Here is a 19,481-nt window from a genome sequence, read left to right on the forward strand (position 1 = left end):
TCATGACCCATGATTCATCTGTGGTGCTTTCAAGACTGCAAAACTGCAACTGTTCAGCGTGTGCACTGCAAAAACTAACAAGTCACAGGAAGTACATTAAATGTGGATTCATTTAATTATTCACTGATTACAAACCAGTAAATAACTTTTTCTGTCAGATTTATGTGGGGAAGCCACTGTGAGAATTTAAAAAAAAAAAAGAAGCGTAACATTAGATCAGCAAGCGTGTTATATGTTGTTTAATGAAATATTTATTTGTATTGTGACTATTTTGGTTCCTCTTTGCTTACTTTTTATCTGTTGTCGGATACAGATGATGAAACAGCCTTTTATTCATTTCGCAGGATAGAACATGTTTGTATTTTTTAAGTGACAATAATGTACATACTGTAGGTATATAACTGTTGTAATGCAGCTCATTCATAGTGATTATGTGTAAATTGTGACATTTGTGGGGGTTTTTTGGTTATCAATAAAAATCTTTTTATACCTTGAACTCGAGAAATGTTTCCTATGTGACTAAAAAGAAAATCTTATCGACTGAGAGCATAAAGGAGAAACTGACAAAGCCAGTAAACATTATAGTGCGATAAGCCCAGATCATATGGATACTTAATAAAAGCTAGCTTAGAAAAAGAAATTGAATGTTGCCTTACTATGGTCATTTTAACTCACGCAAAACTGCAAAAGCAGCTTTGCGTGATACCTTCAGTACATCCATTGTGCAGCAGGAGCAACAGTTTTTCCATGCAGGGTTACTGCATACACCATATAGATATTTCACTACAAGACAAGAGTGGATCAGAGAAGATTGTAACACACATACATACGTCAGAATTTTAAAATCTAGAGAAATGATGTGGAAGATTTTCGGGAAATAGCAATTTTGTATTATTAATTGGTCGACGTTCAGCAGCTCGCACAATGTGGGGCTTACGTTTAATTAATTGTGACGCAGTACAGAAAAGGTGGCAAAAGATGCAGACTGTGAACACTGACTGCATACAAAAAAAAATGTCGATCAAACACACAAATCATAAACAGATTTGTCTAACATTTCCTATGAGTAATTATTTGAGTAGTTACTAAGATAATATAATAACACTGCTTAAATATCGACTCCCTTTCTGTCTGCTCGGATTAGCTGGTTGTTGTTGGAAGCATTTAAAACACGTGTTGCAAACAGGAAAGTTGCAGAATGCTCTATGAACATGTGTTTGAATAAGTAAATAAGTGCTCAAACAGAGTAGAAAAGCGCTCCACAAGTAGTGGTCCATTTTCCATAAATGAAGACAATATAATGGCAGGTCGCTAATATTGGCCTCTGTTTCCGTTGTTTGTTATCTTACCTGTTGTCTTCTACAAACAATGTCCAGAAAAGCTTATTCAAGAGTTTCTGAAACATAAATTGCAAATAAACTTTTCTGTCTTTAGCCTATTGCGTTAAGGCTGTTTGGATGATTTCTTATAGTTTTTATTGGAAGTTTAATCATTTACAAATGTGCTAGAAAGGACTATTTATCAGTTTCCCCCATTAATAAAAGTATCTTTGATACAGAATTTAATACAAAATAAAGAAATACTGATTAACAAAATCAGTTTTTTGCATGTTACTCTGCATGTTTTGAAATGTTAGGAACATAAGAAAGGGGAAAAAATGAAACTTTTGGACTGTGGTTTTTTTCATGCTGTATTACATTTATTACACCAAAAAACAAGACTTAGAGCACCACTGTTCTTTATCAGACCTTTCTCATATCACATAAAACTACCAGAAATACATCAGTTGAGGCAACAGCCTACTTTACATTTTCCAGACAGTTACCTGTGTTTTTCTCACACCAGTCAGAGATTACACAGACTCTGAACCTGGGAGCTGGCAGGATGAAGTCTGCTTAATGTCTGATCTGACTCAACATACAGCTCTGCTTGGTAATGCTAAGAAAAGGTCAAGACAGCATGTGAAACTGTGTGAAAATGTCTAATGAATAACTGTATCGCTAAATGGAGTATAAGGATGTTGTAAATTCAATTCAATTTTATTTATATAGCGCCAAATCACAACAAAAGTCGCCTCAAGGCGCTTCATAAAAACGCAACAATCATATGACCGCCTATGAGCAAGCACTTTGGCAACAGTGAGAAGGAAAAACTCAGAACCAGGCTCAGGGAGGGGCGGCCATCTGCTACACAAGATGTAAGTATGTGTAGAAATGTGTACTGAGGCATTTTTCATCTTATAAATGCAAACATATGAGATTTCTAATACTGCATATTTTAGAACTATCCAGCTCCAGAAATACAGTCACGGTAAAAGTAGCATCAATTAAATATAAACACTGGCAGATGGGCTACATATTTACACTTAACTACGACATTAAAATAGAATTTCCTTCATAAATTTTAGTTTCCAAAAACCTTTTGACATAAAAACAGTCAAACAGTCTTTTTCCAAACCTCGCTGTCACTGATGTCCTGCCAAAGCACACTCTATAGCTGAACGCAGCACAGATAGGAAGTGCCATCTCTCTTCGCCTCTCTGTGTGGCACAGACCCAAGAGTGGCAGGGACCCTCAAGGACAAAGGCATGGCTCACATCTACAGAGAAATACATGAATAAAGTTGTAAGCTTTAGAATTAAAGGTGCTTATTTTACCCACTAGAGGTCAGCAAACACTGAAAAACTCACAGCGTGTGTGCCTGATCTCTCTCACAGACAGGCTGGTGAGAGCCACAGAGGCCAGAAATGTGTGCGTGCTCTGGTGAGCCAGCGTGAAAGGTGTGTGCCGCACATTTTGCCGAGTCAACACCAAAGCATTGTTGAGCAGGAAGAGGCCCACATCACAGACGTGCTCATAGGTCCTACGGCAAAGGATTAGTTCAAAAACATTTGGTAGCACTTTATAATACGGCCTGCGACTAAGGGTGTAATTCCCCTGTAATAAAATGGAATTTCAAAGTATTTTATCTCAAATTAAAATGTAATTATACTGTGTACTGTAAGTAAATGTAAGTACTGTGCAAGTAATTTCAGGTAGTGTGCAATGTCATGGCAATTTTGCAGAAAAACAAACACTATTTCCCAACTTGCAACTTTCAGTTCAGTGGACGTACTATGGAGTGTATTAAACTTGTCTTTTGTTTTTACATCTTTATTTTTTTCTTTATTTAATATTCATTATGTTGATGTACTTGATGGACATTCTGTTGTTCAGTTGAATTCAGTTAATTCTAATATTTCTTTTATTTGACCAATATAAATGTCATAAGGTAAAGCAATAAAAAGTAAAGGTGTGCTGGGGCAGTGGCATGAAGACAACTGATGCCAACAGGTAGAACAAGCTGATTAAAAAGGCTGGTTCTGTTCTGGGTGTCAGACTGGAGAACCTGGTGTCTGAGAGGAGAATGCTAAAAAAGCTTCTTTGTATTATGGACAACTCCTCCCACCCCATGCACGCCTCCATGATGGACCATCGGAGCACACATAGCAAAAGACTCATCGCTCCGAAATGCAGAACATGACCGCCACAGAAAATCCTTCATGACAATAAGACTATACAATTCTTCCTCGCTCTGTAGGTGATCTTCCTGAGGATTAATAGCAAAGTTATTCTGTTCCCATTCAAACCGTGCAATATAACCCAATAGTATTTCATCGAATGTTTGTTTCATCTCCCCATAATATCCTGCTACTCTCTTTTATTCAATTGCACAATACTATGTCACTTTTAGAATCACCTGCACTGATAGCTAAGATATTTATTTTTCAGGATATAGTTATATTGTTACTTCGTTAGAGTTAATTGATATTATATTTTGCACTATCCTACTGTATACTACTATTCTTATTGTATATGTTATTCCTCTGTTCTCTGTCTCTCTTGCTGCATTGAGCATGTGTATGACAAAAGAATTTCCCTCAGGTTAAATAAAGTTCTTCTTATCTTATCTTATAATGGAGCCAAGTATAACCTTTTTTTTCTCTTTCACAATCACTGTTCAAACAACTTTTAAAGGAAGTGTCTTGTTTCATGTAAAATACCTGGAAGTTAGGCAAGATTAAGCCACCACATAATATAGTCCGCACCCAGAAAAGTGCAGCGTAGTTAGCTTGAAAGACAGGGAGATGTTGGGATTTTTCACAAAATTAACAAAACATTAAACAGTACTTAAAATTACTTACAATGCAATTCTTCTTTCTTTCCCGTAAATACATGAAGTTATGTAATACTTAAAATACTTAATTAAAATTACTTACAGTCTGCTTAAATTTGAAATTCCATTTAATTACAAAGGAATTACACCCTCAGTTGTGGGCCGTATTAAAAAGTGTTACTAAGCATTTGAATGAAACAGACAAATTACATACGCATGCAAAGTTACATAAAGAAGAACATTATTAAACTGCAAATATACACATTGTTACAAAATAGTCTGAATCTGAGCACGTAGCATCGTGAACATTGAAGAATGTAAAAATATTAGTCATACATCTGCTGTCTGAAAGAAAATTGGTGTTTTTACTTGAGAGAATCTGGTATCTGCTCATCAGGGCTCCTGTGCAGAGCAGCATCCTGAGTCATTATTAGTTGCCTGTTTTCTTCACTGAGGTTCTACACACACACACACACACACACACACACACACACACACACACACACACACACAAATATATGGTTTTGAGCATATATGATAAATTATTAAAGAGTTAGAGGCATGAAGAGAGAGGAAGAGCTATGTGTGTTTTTTGTATTTTTTACCGGACAGCCTTGAATCTGTCGCTGCGTTTCCTCTATCAGTCTGTCTGCCTCTGAGGTGCGCTTTAACTGAACACAACAAAGTACATATGCATAAGAGGAGAGCCAGCACAGCCACAACAGAGGCATTTACATGGCTTATAGCTCTCAGTTCATGCGTCACCTTGTGTATGAACTCTCTGAACTGGAGCAGCGTGTTGAGGGCAGAGCGGAGATGTGCATGGTCAGGATGACCGGGGTGTGTGTGCAAGGACAGAGCTTGAAGCAGAGTCACATACTCCTGCATCCTCCACACTGGGCACAGCAGCAGCTCTTGTAGGCTTCATAAACACAGACGTACTTTGAAACACTGTGGTTTGATACACGCAGGCAGGTATGCATAATAGCAAATAAAAGCTTTGTGTCTGCTCTTACCTCAGCATGTGAGTTGCAAGTGTTCTGTCTGATCTCTTCAAGAAAGCTCGAAATGATGGTTTGCTCTCCCTGCACTGACGCAAATACATGTACAGATACACCACAATTAAATTCAGATATATTTTTGTGTTTAACTATTAGAGCCGAACAATAGTGTGTACTGCATCTTCCGTAAACCAGAACAAACTCGTTTTAATCGTATCCTTTATTCGTACCTGTATGAGCCACTTTGCATGGCTTTCATAAGGGAAGATTACTCAATAAAAAAAAAATTCAATCTCAATCAAAATAAATAGAAAAAATCAATTTTCTTTTAGAGTAAAAACTACAATGTCACACACTCTCAACGCTTAGCTAGCCAAATCTGAAACCCAAAGAATACATTATGTACCATTAAAATTATTATAAACTGCAGTAATGTTTGACCTGTTTGTGCTGCTGGCCATGAAATGAAAACGCTTATATACTGCTTTTATAAGAGGTTAAAGGTGCTAGAAATACTAGAAATTGGTTATTTTAGCCCTTTGGTAGGTGGTTGCTATGCAACATGATGATGGCATTGATTGTTAATTGTCATGTAAACCATTTCTGCTAAATTTCAAGTTATGTACGATTAAACAAATGTTCTTTGTTTAAAAAGACACTGGCTTTACCTTATCAATGGTGTGGATGGCAATGGTGTAGTTGTTGAGGTAGTTTGTGTAGACTTTAAGTTTTGAGCAGAACTTCACGAAAACATCTCCAATACACTTCTCTGCACCCCACTGCTGTAGCCGCACCTGTAAATCAGCCTGAAACACCCTGTGAAGTACACACAAACATGTCTCCCGCGTCATATCCACACAGACAGACAACTTAAAGGGTGGTTAAGTTGACTGTGTTACACCTGTGTGGCCTGAGAAGTTCATCATTTCCCTCGCTCCCTTCGAGGACTGACACATCCAGGTTGTGTTTTTTTCACACTAGTGCCAATACCAGCACACATACATTTCACTGATTTGAGCATTCATTATCCTAACATCTCCTCATATCACATGTTTATTTATTTATTTGATTTAGTGAATAAAATAATGATTGGCAACACACCCTGCTTGGTCTCACATCCTTGTCATTGGCCGGCAATTAGGGGCTCGTCCGGGATCTAACTGATGTTTGGAGACAGTTTGCTTTGTCTTTTGATTCTTGCTCCAGGTCAGGTGGATACCGTTTCCACCTCTGACCTGGAGCAAGTGTTTTGTGGAGATTTGGCTTGTTTTGAAGTCACCTTACATATTCAATTAAATTCGATTTTATTTATATGGCACCAAATCACAACAACAGTCACCTCAAGGCACAATTATATGACCCCCTATGAGCAAGCACTTTGGCAACAGGGGAGTCACCGCACCTTGTGCTCCGTTTACCACTGGGACCACTGTTACCTTCACCCTCCACATCTTCTCGAGCTCTTCTCTGAGCCCTTGGTATTTCTTGAGCTTCTCGTGTTCCTTCTTCCTGATGTTCCTCTCATTTGGAACAGCTACATGTATATATATAAATATATACGTGTGTGTGTGTGTATTTGTTTGTACCTGTTGAGCTCCAGTATTTGTGCAACAGGACTGAGGACAACATGGATGTCAGCATAGCTCAGAATGGCTCTGTTGGAGTTCAGAGCTGCTGTGAGAGGCTCCTTGTACACCTTCAGCACAGACGACACATATCAAATGAATATTTCTAAATACTGAAAGCTTTCTTCTCTCTGATGTCAACATAAACACTGTAAGTGTCAAAATGGACAAAAATGGACTTGCAGGGTTGTGGTTGCCCTTAAAATTCAACTTGTGTGGTTTGCATATATTAAATAATCGATACCTGTATTCTGGACTTGCTTAGACAGATGTATATATATGTTTTAGTTCTGAAGGAATATTGTTTTACCACTGATTGTTAAGGTCTGGCACTTGCAGATAAAAAAAACAAACAAAACTAAAGTATACCTTCAGCACAGCGCTCAGCTTTCCCAGATAAAGACACTCGCTGTGGTGCAGCTCTCTCGCAGCTGCACCTCTCCAGTCCAGAACCATCTAAAACCAAAAGAAAGAAAAGATGAATTAATTGTTCTCCTTGAGTTTCCACTACAAGGGGCAGTTTAAAGCAGACACACCTGTGGTAGATCAGGTATCACGTTGAAGCATGTCTGTGAACCACCATCAGCTCCACTGCTGTCCTGTCCATTACCCTCTTGTCCCTTCTTCTCTTCATTCCAGTTTTTCAGAAAGATGGAAAGAAACTCCACAGGTCGGGTCTGAAGGTGTAAGAGAAGGTTAAAAAACACACACACAAACACTCTTATGTGAGTTATGTCCAATTACTTTTTTCTTTTTCTGTTGAACTTGTGCATTACACAAACTGCTCTACAGTAATTCCCACCTCCTCCTCTCTGGTCAGAGCAGTGAGTCCTTCGATCAGAGCCTCACTGAGATCTCTGGACACACAAATCTCATCAAGGCGGATTCTCTCCCACAGAAAATAGCCTAGAAAAATAGAATTTAACCAGACTGCTACTTATATAGTACTTTTCTATTTATATTTAGCACTCAAAGACGTTTCTTATTTATACAACACCTTATTCATAAAAATGCTTTCCTCTACAGTTAAATCCTTTTAACCAGGGGTTCAGCATCTTGGCCAAAGATCCACTGCACTTCTAATTAGTAGACAATCTGCTCTACCTCTACACCACGACACAAATCAACACGTACATGAAACTCACCCAGAGCTCGGCCCCTGGCCTGGAGGCTGGTCCACTGTAGCTGCAGCCCTAAGGTGCTCCTCAGCTCTACCAGAGCCTCCTCCATCCAATGAGCCTGTGTGCACCAGCCCTGCAGTACAGCCTCACACACATACTGCAGGGCCGGGAGTGCTGGCTGGTTCTCTGAGAGGCCAGTAGGCACACTGCTGTCAGACCACTCGCTGAGGACTGGGAGAAGATGAAGTATGTTTAAAGAAACACACACTGTGAGGGATACTGTAGTCTAGGAAACAGTGACAGGGGAGTGGAATATTCCTATGCTTAGGGTCAAAGTTTAAGGGGTTACGCACTGTTCTGGAAATTCCCGGTGGCCACACCCACCGGTGCCCGAACCTCCAGACCAGTCAAAGTGGAGAGATTCTGGAGGAGAGTCACTCCTGATGCTGCAGAAGAGAAAACAGGAGGCGAAGCAGGAGGGAGCTGAAGTTAATGAGAAAATGCTGATTAGAGAGAAGAGTGTGTGTGTTGTAACATCTGCTACCAGATGCAGCCAGCGGGCAGAATATGTCAATCCCTCCTCCTTCCTCAGTTGGAGCCACCATGCCACACAGTTTTTCCCAGAATCCCCTATGATCAGGAGTCAGTAGAGTCTTCTCTGATAGGCTAGAGTCTGAAAAGTCAGGGCAGAATTACATAGTAGGTCAGCAAAATAGTGTAATAGAGAAGTAATATCTCTTGGGCTAAGTTTTGGTCAATGGATTAAAATGGCAGGTACCACTTTGTTAAAATGTTTTCAAAATGTCAGCACAGGACTTTAGTCCAGTTAGTCCAGAACAAACTCCTGCAGTATGTGCACATGAATTTACTCATTGTGATTGAGTCTCACTGTGAAGCAGGTGAATGTCCTGTGTTCCTCCGCAAGCTAGCAGGCCAATCCTCTGAGCTGGTTTCCCAGAAATAGCCCTCTCCACCTGGGTTAGCAGAGATGAGAGAGTCCCTCTATGGTCATAGAGAACCGCAGTCACACCGGGCTTCACTCCGCTCAACACCAGCTAGATTAAAAAGAGCGGACGGGGAGGAATGTTATTTATACATCTTCCCATTGTGCATTTTATTTCTGTACTCGCGGGAGTGTTTTATGTCTGCTCTGTTTCAGGAAATAAATAAATAAATAAATAGATGATGATGATGTGGATTCACCTCATATGCAGGAATTCTGTTGGAGATGAGCAATAGCAGGGCAGGAGCGGATAGGTGAAGGGGAGAGACTGTGTGAGGCTGTGCAGGTCTGTAGATAAAAGACAACAGCGCTCCTCGGGTGTTTCGTGTTTCGCTGAAAGATGAAAATGCATGTTGCTTTCAGCATACTGTGACATTATATTATACAGATGTTTTCACATGTGCTCACAGATAAGTTATTCAGTGTATATAAAGTATTTTGTACACTTCAATCGATTCAAAATAGACTTCGAAACCTCCAGAGCCGAAACAAAGCGGGCTACAAAAATGAGTCACTCCCAGTAGACGCCATTGTAAAATGTCAAACAACAGAAGTAAACATGTATACAGGATGCTACAAATATGGCTTTGGTCTCCAGGGATAAATTTCCCCTTTATAACAACGGTACAGTTGTTGAAGATTCAAAATGCAGAGTCCACTAACTGTGGTTGAAGCTAAGTGAGGTTCATCTAATATGTGGTTAGACAATCACCTGCTAATGCTGCGGGCCTGGACTCTCTCCCAGGTCTGAGGTGCACTTGTGGGCTGTCCTCTTTCCAGGCTGAGAGAGTGGCTGGAAGAGCCAACGCTCCTCAGAGGCCAGGAGAGGGAGGGCTGAGAGACGAATGTTAGGCCAGACTCGGGTCTCCCTTTCTGGGTACCTCCACCTCTGGCTATTTCTGGCTTTGTGTAGCTGCCCCAAGGTTTCCTGGCACTCACAGATAGTCCTACAGATATCACAGATACAGTACATGCATCTGCCAGTAAGGGCGAGTTTTTACTAATCAGGAGCGTTTTGTGCTTAGCAATGAGTTGGAAAGGCAAAGATGAACTGTTTGATAATCAATAAAATATATTAATCACATTCATTAAACACATTCAATAACATTCCTTCAGTTCAGGTTTATGTATTTAACACTAAATCATAAGATAAGTCGCTTTAACGTGCTTTGTACTGAAAGGTAAAAACCCTACAGTAAAACCAAAATGACCCCCTTTTAGATGGTGGGAATGAAGAACTCCCTCCTTCCAACAGACCCAGGGAGGGGCAGTCATCTACCATTACGCATTAGAGGTTGAAGGGGAAAGAGAAACGTAACAGAGATCATAGACAGGACAAAACACAGAATAAAAGATTGAGTAAACACTACCATTCGCTTACTAGTAACAAACCAACTGTATTCGAATTAACCAAATAAACCTATTAATGGATGATAACCATTCAGGCACATCTCACTGAATTATGAGACGCATGAAGGGAGTTAGAAATAGTGCAGTCTTAGTTCAGAACATCCACAATTCTGATTTGAACTTTGAACTGATATAAAAAATACAACACGTTTGACACAGGAAACCTTTCGATTTGTCTCTATATTTGTTTTCAGTCCCACAAAGCTTGTAATGACATTTATAAAAAGTTATAAAGGAAATGTCCCAGGAGCTGTTTTCACTAGTCAGGAATCAGACCGTCAGGATCTCTGCCCACAACTGCTGCCCAACTCACATCTCACCAGAACCCTACAGTGCCTAGCGCAGGTGGTGGGCCCACAGAAGGCCAGGCCCCATGGGCTAAAGCCCAACCACCACCAAAGTTGGTAGGCAGATGCGTCGTGATACAATGATCACCCGCCAGGTAAGCGGACACACTGAATAATAATGGATTGGATTTATGTAGCGCTGAGCTACAGCCACCCCGCTGTACATACAGCGGGGTGGCTGTAGCGCAGGTGGCAGAGCAGGTCAGCCACTAATCAGAAGGTCGGTGGTTCGATCCCAGGCTGCATCCTGGCTACATGTCAAATATCCTTGGGCAAGATATGTTGCCTACTGGTGGTGGTCAGAGGGCCCGGTGGCGCCTATGTCCGGCAGCCTCGCCTCTGTCAGTGCACCCCAGGGCAGCTGTGGCTACAATGTAGCTTGCCATTGCCAGTGTGTGAATGTGTGTGTGAATGGGTGAATGACTGAATGTAGTGTAAAGCGCTTTGGGGTCCTATGGACTAGAAAAGCGCTATACAAATGCAGGCCATTTTCAAGGCACCCAAAGCGCTTTACAATGCCACTATTCATTCACTCTCGCATTCACACACTGGTGGAGGCAAGCTACGGTTGTAGCCACAGCTGCCCTGGGGCAGACTGACAGAGGCAAGGCTGCCATATTGCGCCATCGGCCCCTCTGGCCAACGGCGGTAGGGTAAAGTGTCTTGCCCAAGGACACAACGACCAGGACAGAGAGCCCGGGGATCGAACCGGCGACCTTCCGGTTACGGATACGCTTCCCAACCCCCTGAGCCACGATCGCCCCAAGTCAAGTGTGGAGAGGCAGGAGACATAGTGACTTTTCCATGCACCAAACTCTTTTTCTCCAGGAGTGTAAGGAAGAGAATATATCAGCTGACTTGCCTTGGTATCCTCCATGAACAACTTGCGGAGGTAGCCGGGGAGAGGAGGTCTGGCTTTTTCTGCTTAGAATACTGCCCCCACGACACAGACCCAGATTTTACCACCTCAAAAATGTGTTGCTATAGTTTCTACACCCTGTCATTTTTCTGTTTTTTCTTTTCCACTCACTCTTCTCCTCTCGAAGCTTTTCTCTGATTTGCTGCCTGATCCTCTTCTCCCTCCTCCTCTCTTCCTCCTCCTCTGTCATTCCTGTGCTTTGCTGGTTGAGGGTCCCATACATCTCTGCTGCCTCCCGTGGAGTGAGCCAGTCAAGTGTGGAGAGGCAGGAGACATAGTGACTTTTCCATGCACCAAACTCTTTTTCTCCAGGAGTGTAAGGAAGGAACCAGCCTCGTCTGATGCACCGGCCCGCCCACAGACAGTCCTAGAAAGAAGAAGAGGATTTAACTTGTTTCATAAAACCCCAATTAAGATGTATGAATACATTTCAGATTTCTTCAGGGCTTCTCACCTGCTCAGCTAGAACCCTCCAGTGCCAGCTGACTTGGGCAGCTTTGCAAAGGTCACGTGGGGACAGAAATGACATCACATACAGGGAGAGAAACCGAGGCAGCACCGACGTAAGGTCCACTTTAGTGACCGGAACCGTCTCAATCAGCAAATCCCGGCAGTACCTGCTCAGGTTACAGAGGTTTCCAGTTTGAACTGTGCACCTGTGTACACTTTACTAGTTACAGTTTCAGGCTGAGATTAATGGTTAGGACACAAACGTGTACAATCCACTTTACCTGAGCTGTGACTTGGTGCAACGAGTGAGCAGAGAGTGCAGCAGGTGTTTCCTCTGTCTGTCCGTCCACAGATCAAACCAGTGCAGCACAAGATTCACTCTCTCCTCATATAACTGGTATGGAAAATGGAAAAAGGATACCAACATAGACACATTCAGTGCGTGCAAAAGTCTCAAGCTACCTGTCATTTCTTAATATTTTGCTTCCAGTTAGCCAGAATTTCTTGTAACTTTTTAAAGTGCTCTTGAGCAATAGTTCTCCAGGCTTTCTGCATGTCTTTCAAAGTTTCATTGGACATTGGCTACTTTTTCACTCATTTTCAGCCCAGTCCTTGTACCTGACCATTTTCAGAGGAATGCTTTTTGCTTGTTAAACCACTTAATACTGACCTAAATTCAAGTATATAAAAGGCACCTAACTTAAGGGATGAACAACTGTTGTGTCTACACATAACCAACTCAGAAAAAAAACACTTTTAAATTGTATCTTTATGCACTTTGCTACTTTGTTCTCATAACTTTAATTAAATCTACAAAAAACATTCCAGAACAAAACAGAACAGAAGGCAGAAGAAGAGAGAAGAAGAGCTTTGAATGTCCTTCAAGAAGCCTGAAGAACTATTCCTGAAGACTACTTAAAGACATGACAAGAAAGCTGCCTAAGAGAGTTCAGACAGTGCTGAAAAATAAATACGGTCACACCAAATATCAAAGTTGTTAGAATTGTAAAAACTTTTTTTGCGTTATATACTGTATTTCCATGTAAGTTTGCACGTTTCAGTAAATCGCTTAAGGAACTGACCTCCCAGCCCATTGTTCCCTCAGTGGGCTGGTTTCAATCATTATGCAGATGTACTGTTTATAAGATTTGGGGAAACCTGCAGTCAGCTGAGACTGAAGAAGTCACTTGGATGAGTGACGAAATGTTTCTCCCACAAAACGCTACGTCCAGATGAACAGAATCAACTTTTGGAGAAGAAAATGAAATGATTGTGACAAAATACACAAGTATTTCAAATAAACTAAGATAAATATTAGGTGCTACTTTTCATTACATTTCTTGCAAACAAACGTAATGAAAGTAGAATTCTCCTGATGGTTTTATATAAAAGGTGTGGGCAGTAAATACAAGGTATGGCCTCGAATTGCATTAGTTTCCTCTAATGGTCAAATACTCAAGCTACCAATGTACACAGAAATGCTGGCTCCATTGGAAAAACAATCAGTTTACCTTATTTAATAAACATATCTCTAAGAATAAACTTATTTTGCTGTGTTAAAAGAATGCTTATTTTTTTAACCCTTCAGTTATGTTTGTTTCTCAGATACAGTAATGATGTTCCTGGGTCAATTTGACCTCGGACATGTTTAGTTATCCAGGGCAATCCAATCCAATCCAAGAAAGCAATAAATTCCAATAAATTGTTTATATCTCATTATTAACTCCATTTCAATCAATATTTGGTCCACCTGTGTTCTTTACCTCTCACAGATCATGGTTCAATAAGGACATATTCGCTCGTTTTTCACAAAAAAAATGTACATTAAAACATTTTATTGTACATTGGAAATACCTACACGTAAAATTCACTTTTCATGACTGCTTCTTTTTTTTTTTGTATTACAAACATATATATTGATTGTAACTTATTAAGTCAAGCAGAAGAAGCTTCATATTTAAGAAAAATACTTTTAATTATTTATTTATTTTTGTAGATCATTTTACTTTGAAATGTGTCAATTTGATCCGCAACATAACCGGTTGGAGTGGAGTTTCAAAATTAGGAATTCAGTAGCCTTCATAAAGCCCTGCACTGTCCTGAAATGCATTAACTCTGGTTTCAGTGACATGTTGTTGCTAATAGAATATCACAAAGTTTATCTGCAGGGGGTTTACAAAGGCCCACGTAGCATTTCTGACCTGCAGGTTGATCCGCTTGTTGTTCAGGGGAGTCCAGCTGCTGAAGCGGGTGTTGGACAGCAGGGTGCCGGCCTGCTGCGGCTCATAGTCCGTCCCGCTTAGCTGCCACCGCTTCACCGAGTGAGGGGCTGATGTCAGGGTCGCCTCCATGTGCACAGACGGTTTAAACACCTTTGAGGAAGCACCTTGAGTTCCGCTTCACTTAAAGTCTGATCAATTTATTTCCAGATTGATGTCTTTAAGCCAAGTGTCCACTTGCCAGGCTGCCCCTTGTGCTGTTCTGTGCAGTCAGTCACCTTAGAGACGCATCAACAAAAGGATTCCTGCATTCCTGCACACAGCACGTTCCCCTGCCTCCTGCACATTAATAATTCAACACGCAGGGTTCACATATAAGCAATCACAAATGAAAGCATCAAATGCTACACAAACTTTATACTTAACCACTAAAGGCTTAGTGTGCCATATTTGATACATGGTTTTTAAGAGCTGTACATCATAAATGTGACCCCCTAAATCCCCCTGAAAAACCTACATAGGATTGCACAATACATTTTTAAGGAACAAAAAAATGTCTGGAAAAAATATTATACAAATTATACATATACGGAAATGTAATTATCATTATTTCGTGATTTTTTTTAATTGTCAGATGCTTCAATAAATACTCCATTTTCTGGCAATTAATTCATGGTTCAGACTTTAATGCTTGGAGCATCAAAGAGTATTCACTTAGAAACCTGTACAAGTGGCACATCACCTAACAATGATGATCCCAATGATCCCAAACATACTTCCAATACAGTAAAAGCAGACCCGGATAGAAAAAGAGCACAATGGAAAACTATCAATTCCGCCTCCCCCAATCCAGGTACTGTTATGACCCTATTTACTCACTTCTCTATTATCTTAGTTTACAGCTGCAACCAAGAAATTCAGACAGAGAACTTTATTGAGAAAAAAAACAAACAGGTTAAACACCCCAAAAACATAGGTTAAAATACAGTGTCCAAGAAAAAAGAAAAAGAAAAAAGGATTTACAATCAAAGCAGCATCAAATTATCTTATCAAAACTCTGAATCCAAACCTAAACTCACCTAAAATCACTTAAAGTTTAGAACCAATAAGGCAAAAAATGATTAAATGATTAAATTAAGGCTTGTTTGTGATGACAACATTTGGACTGTTTAGTCTTCTCCAGCGTCAAAACAACACACCAGTGATAACGTGTGCAGTGCATGCTGTGTGTCGCATGGGTATGTGCAAATATACTGAAATGGACCAAGTCCACTCTGCAAAAATCATATGCAAAAATCGCAAACTGGAATTAACATACTACTCTCAGTACTCACCGGGTCCTTATGTTATTTTTGGCTGGTTTAAGAATATTTAAATCTATGCTGCTGTTTAAAGCTCTAATACTGAGAAACAATTAGAAACTAATACCTAGACTTTGAAAAGTCCAGCTGTTTCTTACTGTGAGGAGATCAGTGCAACACAAGTGATCTACATACGTCTGATTAATGTCAAAGGAGCAAGTTTACAATCACTTTCAGGTGAATGGTATCACTTTGGTTAGCAATGTATTGCAAATCTAAACTGCTTGGAAATGAGTGAACGCACTACGGCTTGGCTTTAAACAATACAGGGATGCACCAAAGCCGATATAGAAAATACAGAATACTGCACATTAGCTAAAGATCTCAGAGAACACAAACCTCCCTTGGATGTAGCCACGTCTCAGGTAAGTTAACATCCTGCTGTCTTAGTAAGATCAGACCAGAGAGATTTCCATTCAATATTAGCTATTGTTTAAAAAAACAAGGGGGGGGGGGGGGGGGGGGGGGGGTGTAATGTGGTGCATCCCTATTAGATTATTTTACAATACATCCCTCCCCCTGTACAAACAGGGAACGCTTTGTTGCCATTTCCATTGCAATACATACAATCAACACTGCTGACACCTTATATATGAAGGATAGATACTACCTAAATCAAAAATAAATTAATGATTTGTTTAAAAAAGAATTATATGCCATTAAATGTACAAAAAAGATTGAAAAAATATAGAAACTACTTTCATTGCTGAAATTTTATTTATTTATTAAATGTTAAATTAGATATTTGTTTTAAATTGCTTCTGCATTTACTTAGTAAAGAAGTCTGGATGCTTAATAATTTATGTATATATATGCATATTCAATTTTCTTTTAGCCCCAGACTTACTTTTTTTGTTTTTTTCCCCATTTGTTTATGCATTTCTGCTTCATTGTGCAGACTTTTAGCTAAAGGCAGCCACAATATGTGACAGAAAAATGCATAAAGAAATGTTTGAGGAAATGAGTAAGTAAAAACTTTCAAATGTGTAAGTCAGCAAGTTAAAATTAATATAAAGGTAAATAAGTACAAAAGCAACTTAAAGCAAATGTGCCATATATGGTCAATTTATTATTATTGTTATTTTTTTTTTTACTATATTTTGGTTCATTTAATTGCATATATATATAGATAGATATTTTGCATTTATTGATTATGGCAGTTTCAACCCCCCATACTTATAGATCCCCATTGGTACTATAAATGAAATAGTCGGCTCAAATTTGATTGAGAAATGTTGGGACGACGGAAGTCACACGCTCGCAGTCCTCGGGATCTCTTGTGTGTCGGCTAGATTCAGTTTCTGACTGGAGAAACGATGTCAAGAAATACAAAAGTTACAGCAGCTGTTAAACGTGAGCTTATTTCAAACTTATTAAGGGCAAAGACAAAAGGATACATGGAAGAACTCAGCTCCTCCAGCTGTGGAGAAAAAAATAACATGTTTTACTTCACTACAAATGCAAAAAAAATGATTGCAGAATGACATTCCAGACTTTATCCTGTTCAGCATGAAGCCAGCTGACTAAACTCTTTAAGAGTTTAACACTTGCCGGAGGATAAGCAGCTAAATCCTCACAGGGATACTGAGTAGTTACATGACATCAGTGAACGGATTATTTGGCAACACTGCTAAACTGTCAGGCAGCATGCCACGGGCTATGAAAAGAATATTTTATGAGTTATGTCACAGTGGCCTTACATTAAGGAGCAACTTGTCCATGTTGGTGTCGCAGGCTGTTTTCCTCTGATCCTCGGGCATTTCATCCACCTCACCGTAGAGGTCAAAGTGCAAGCGTGCCAGCTTCTCTTGCATCTCTCTCACATGTTCCATTTGGTCAATAGAGCACTCATTGCCTAAGACAAAAACAGTCCTCAGTTATCAGTATCTATCATATCTCTCTATAAGTGTATAGGATAATTTCTATTACTGGATATATGAAAGTCAGTGTGTGCTCTGGTAAAACGTTCCTGTTTTTAGTGTGAATTACCAAATGCCTGTAGTTTCCCTGAGTGGAAGTCGTTGAGGAGACTGAGCAGGCCATTCTCCATCTCCTGTACATCTGAAACATCTGTGAGAAAAGAGTGCTGGACGATCGGTGTTGCCTGGCCCTGGTTCTGACTAGCTTTACCACCCAAACCCTGCTGATACCTGGGTTTATCCTTCACTCCCCTAAAACAGGCGGAAGCAAATACAGGCAGAGTGAATACAAGTCAACAACCCCAGTTCGGTTAATGCTGGGTAAAGCTGAAAAATATTGAGATGTTAAATCATTGTAACTACAATGTTACTACCTCCTGCTCTTGTTCTTTTGGCTGGAGTGAGTCCCCGTGTAGCCAAGGTGCCGTCCTCCAGTGGAAGCGCTATTCTTCCGGCCAGAGCCGCCGGACGGAGGCGCCGCGCTGGTGGAAGTTCTGGGACTCTTTCTCTTTAGCTTCCGCTCCTCCATAACTTCATGTTACGGTGCCACTTGGTGAGCTGCCCGGACTGGATAGGTAAAAGACGAAAAGCTGACAGGTTGGACTGTAAATCAAAGCCCAGCCCTGTGGCTAACCGTACAGAATCAGCCTGACAGGGCAGGGAGGCTCCGTACAAACCGATGGCTTTCGTGACTATTAAGCTAACGCTAGCTCAGGAGCTAGCTACTCGGCTAACCTTCAACCTTCTGACACAGCGTTTAAGCCACACAGCACAAACATAAGCCGATAGATATATTTACTCCCAGTAGCAGCTGAGAAGGGTATACGTTACTTCTGTTCGTGACAGGTTGTCCACTAGATTAAAACATTTGAAAATTCATAGTAATTTCCGAATGTACCCCGCAGGTTAGGTGGCTAGCTTGCAGGTCCAAACTCTTGAAAACTTCCTGTTTTGGTAGGACGCAACGGAGCAGATTGGGGCCGAATTCCAAACCATAACGCTTCACGGCCACTATCCATAGTCAAATTACTAAGTAAAACATGCTAAATCGTGTTACACAACAGCGTGGTGCCAATCGAATACGAGTAAAGCTTTATAAAAGCACAAATATACTTATTTTCGAATAAAATAAATTTTTTGACCTTCTCTGTAGAGTCCTCCTGAGGCCACCAGGGCTGCATTCCATTATAGTTTGATATGCTCTCACCGATTTTAGTACTATTTGTTCCTTGAATATTTACAAGACATTTAATATCATTCTTAAAATTAATTTCATTTTAAATATACTTTATTAATTTAGAACATTTATTTTAGTTGTTATTTGTGAAGTTTTATATGTGAATGCTTGTTTTTATGCATTCAGAAAGAGGAATTTCTTCTTTCTTTCATGTTATTTTTTATATTAAGCACATTTTATGTAATTATTTTAAGTATAACTCTGCAGACTCGGTTATTAATTTCGTTTGAGTGAGCTAACTATGGGTATTATAGGTAGCTTAAAACTAAACTAGACTACAAAAAAGGAAAAAATAATTGAACTGATGTGGTGAGGTTGGAAAGCTAACTAAAACAAAGTAAAAACTATAGAGGAAATATAGTTCATTTTAGTATCTGTTAGTTTGGTAAAAAAAAAAAATTATCACAGCTTCCTTGATGAGGCATTGATGGACATGATTATCGAGAAGACAAGATGTCTACAAGACTGCGAGTCAACTGCTTTTAAAAAGTTGTCTGTTATTATAGTAACTCTGGAGCTAACAGAGGAACATCACCAAGCAACATCTCCTCTACTTTGACTTCGGTGTAGTTGCGTAAAACAACCACAAGAGAGCGATAGGTGAACACCTAATAATGATGCCCTGCCTTTCCCCTTTTCTTAATTAGGAATTCTTTGCTGATAAACATAATGAAAAGAGGCTCTTTGTACACTTTAATTGTGCATATTTTCACA

General features: G+C 40.0%; 2 protein-coding genes across 3 annotated transcripts; both read right to left on the minus strand.

The window, feature by feature from the left end:
• Positions 1-1,530: 1,530 nt before the first annotated feature.
• On the minus strand, positions 1,531-14,795 carry LOC120737314 (epithelial cell-transforming sequence 2 oncogene-like). Of its 2 annotated transcripts, XM_040037971.1 has the most exons (21): positions 14,233-14,795; positions 12,313-12,425; positions 12,036-12,198; positions 11,693-11,948; positions 9,618-9,852; positions 9,106-9,238; positions 8,792-8,957; positions 8,447-8,575; positions 8,256-8,348; positions 7,927-8,133; positions 7,584-7,687; positions 7,318-7,458; positions 7,151-7,237; positions 6,743-6,852; positions 5,825-5,972; positions 5,172-5,245; positions 4,921-5,077; positions 4,761-4,826; positions 4,525-4,613; positions 2,690-2,862; positions 1,531-2,598 (listed from the first exon to the last, which is right to left on the minus strand). In XM_040037971.1, the coding sequence occupies exons 1-21, from the start codon at positions 14,380-14,382 to the stop codon at positions 2,465-2,467; spliced, it is 2,928 nt and encodes a 975-aa protein (XP_039893905.1). In that variant the 5' UTR covers positions 14,383-14,795; the 3' UTR covers positions 1,531-2,464. The 2 variants fall into 2 exon arrangements, 1 of the variants encoding a protein (XP_039893905.1); XR_005696735.1 differs by lacking the exons at positions 1,531-2,598; positions 2,690-2,862; positions 4,525-4,613 and having other exon boundaries at positions 5,172-5,240.
• A 120-nt stretch (positions 14,796-14,915) lies between these two features.
• On the minus strand, positions 14,916-18,483 carry ccdc28a (coiled-coil domain containing 28A). Its single transcript, XM_040038120.1, has 5 exons — positions 17,905-18,483; positions 17,601-17,782; positions 17,312-17,466; positions 17,009-17,031; positions 14,916-16,916 (listed from the first exon to the last, which is right to left on the minus strand). The coding sequence occupies exons 1-5, from the start codon at positions 18,057-18,059 to the stop codon at positions 16,862-16,864; spliced, it is 570 nt and encodes a 189-aa protein (XP_039894054.1). The 5' UTR covers positions 18,060-18,483; the 3' UTR covers positions 14,916-16,861.
• Between the last annotated feature and the right edge of the window lie 998 nt (positions 18,484-19,481).

This window comes from Simochromis diagramma, unplaced genomic scaffold, assembly GCF_900408965.1.
Source record: "Simochromis diagramma unplaced genomic scaffold, fSimDia1.1 OVJJ01000411.1, whole genome shotgun sequence".
Taxonomy (NCBI): Eukaryota; Metazoa; Chordata; class Actinopteri; order Cichliformes; family Cichlidae; genus Simochromis; species Simochromis diagramma.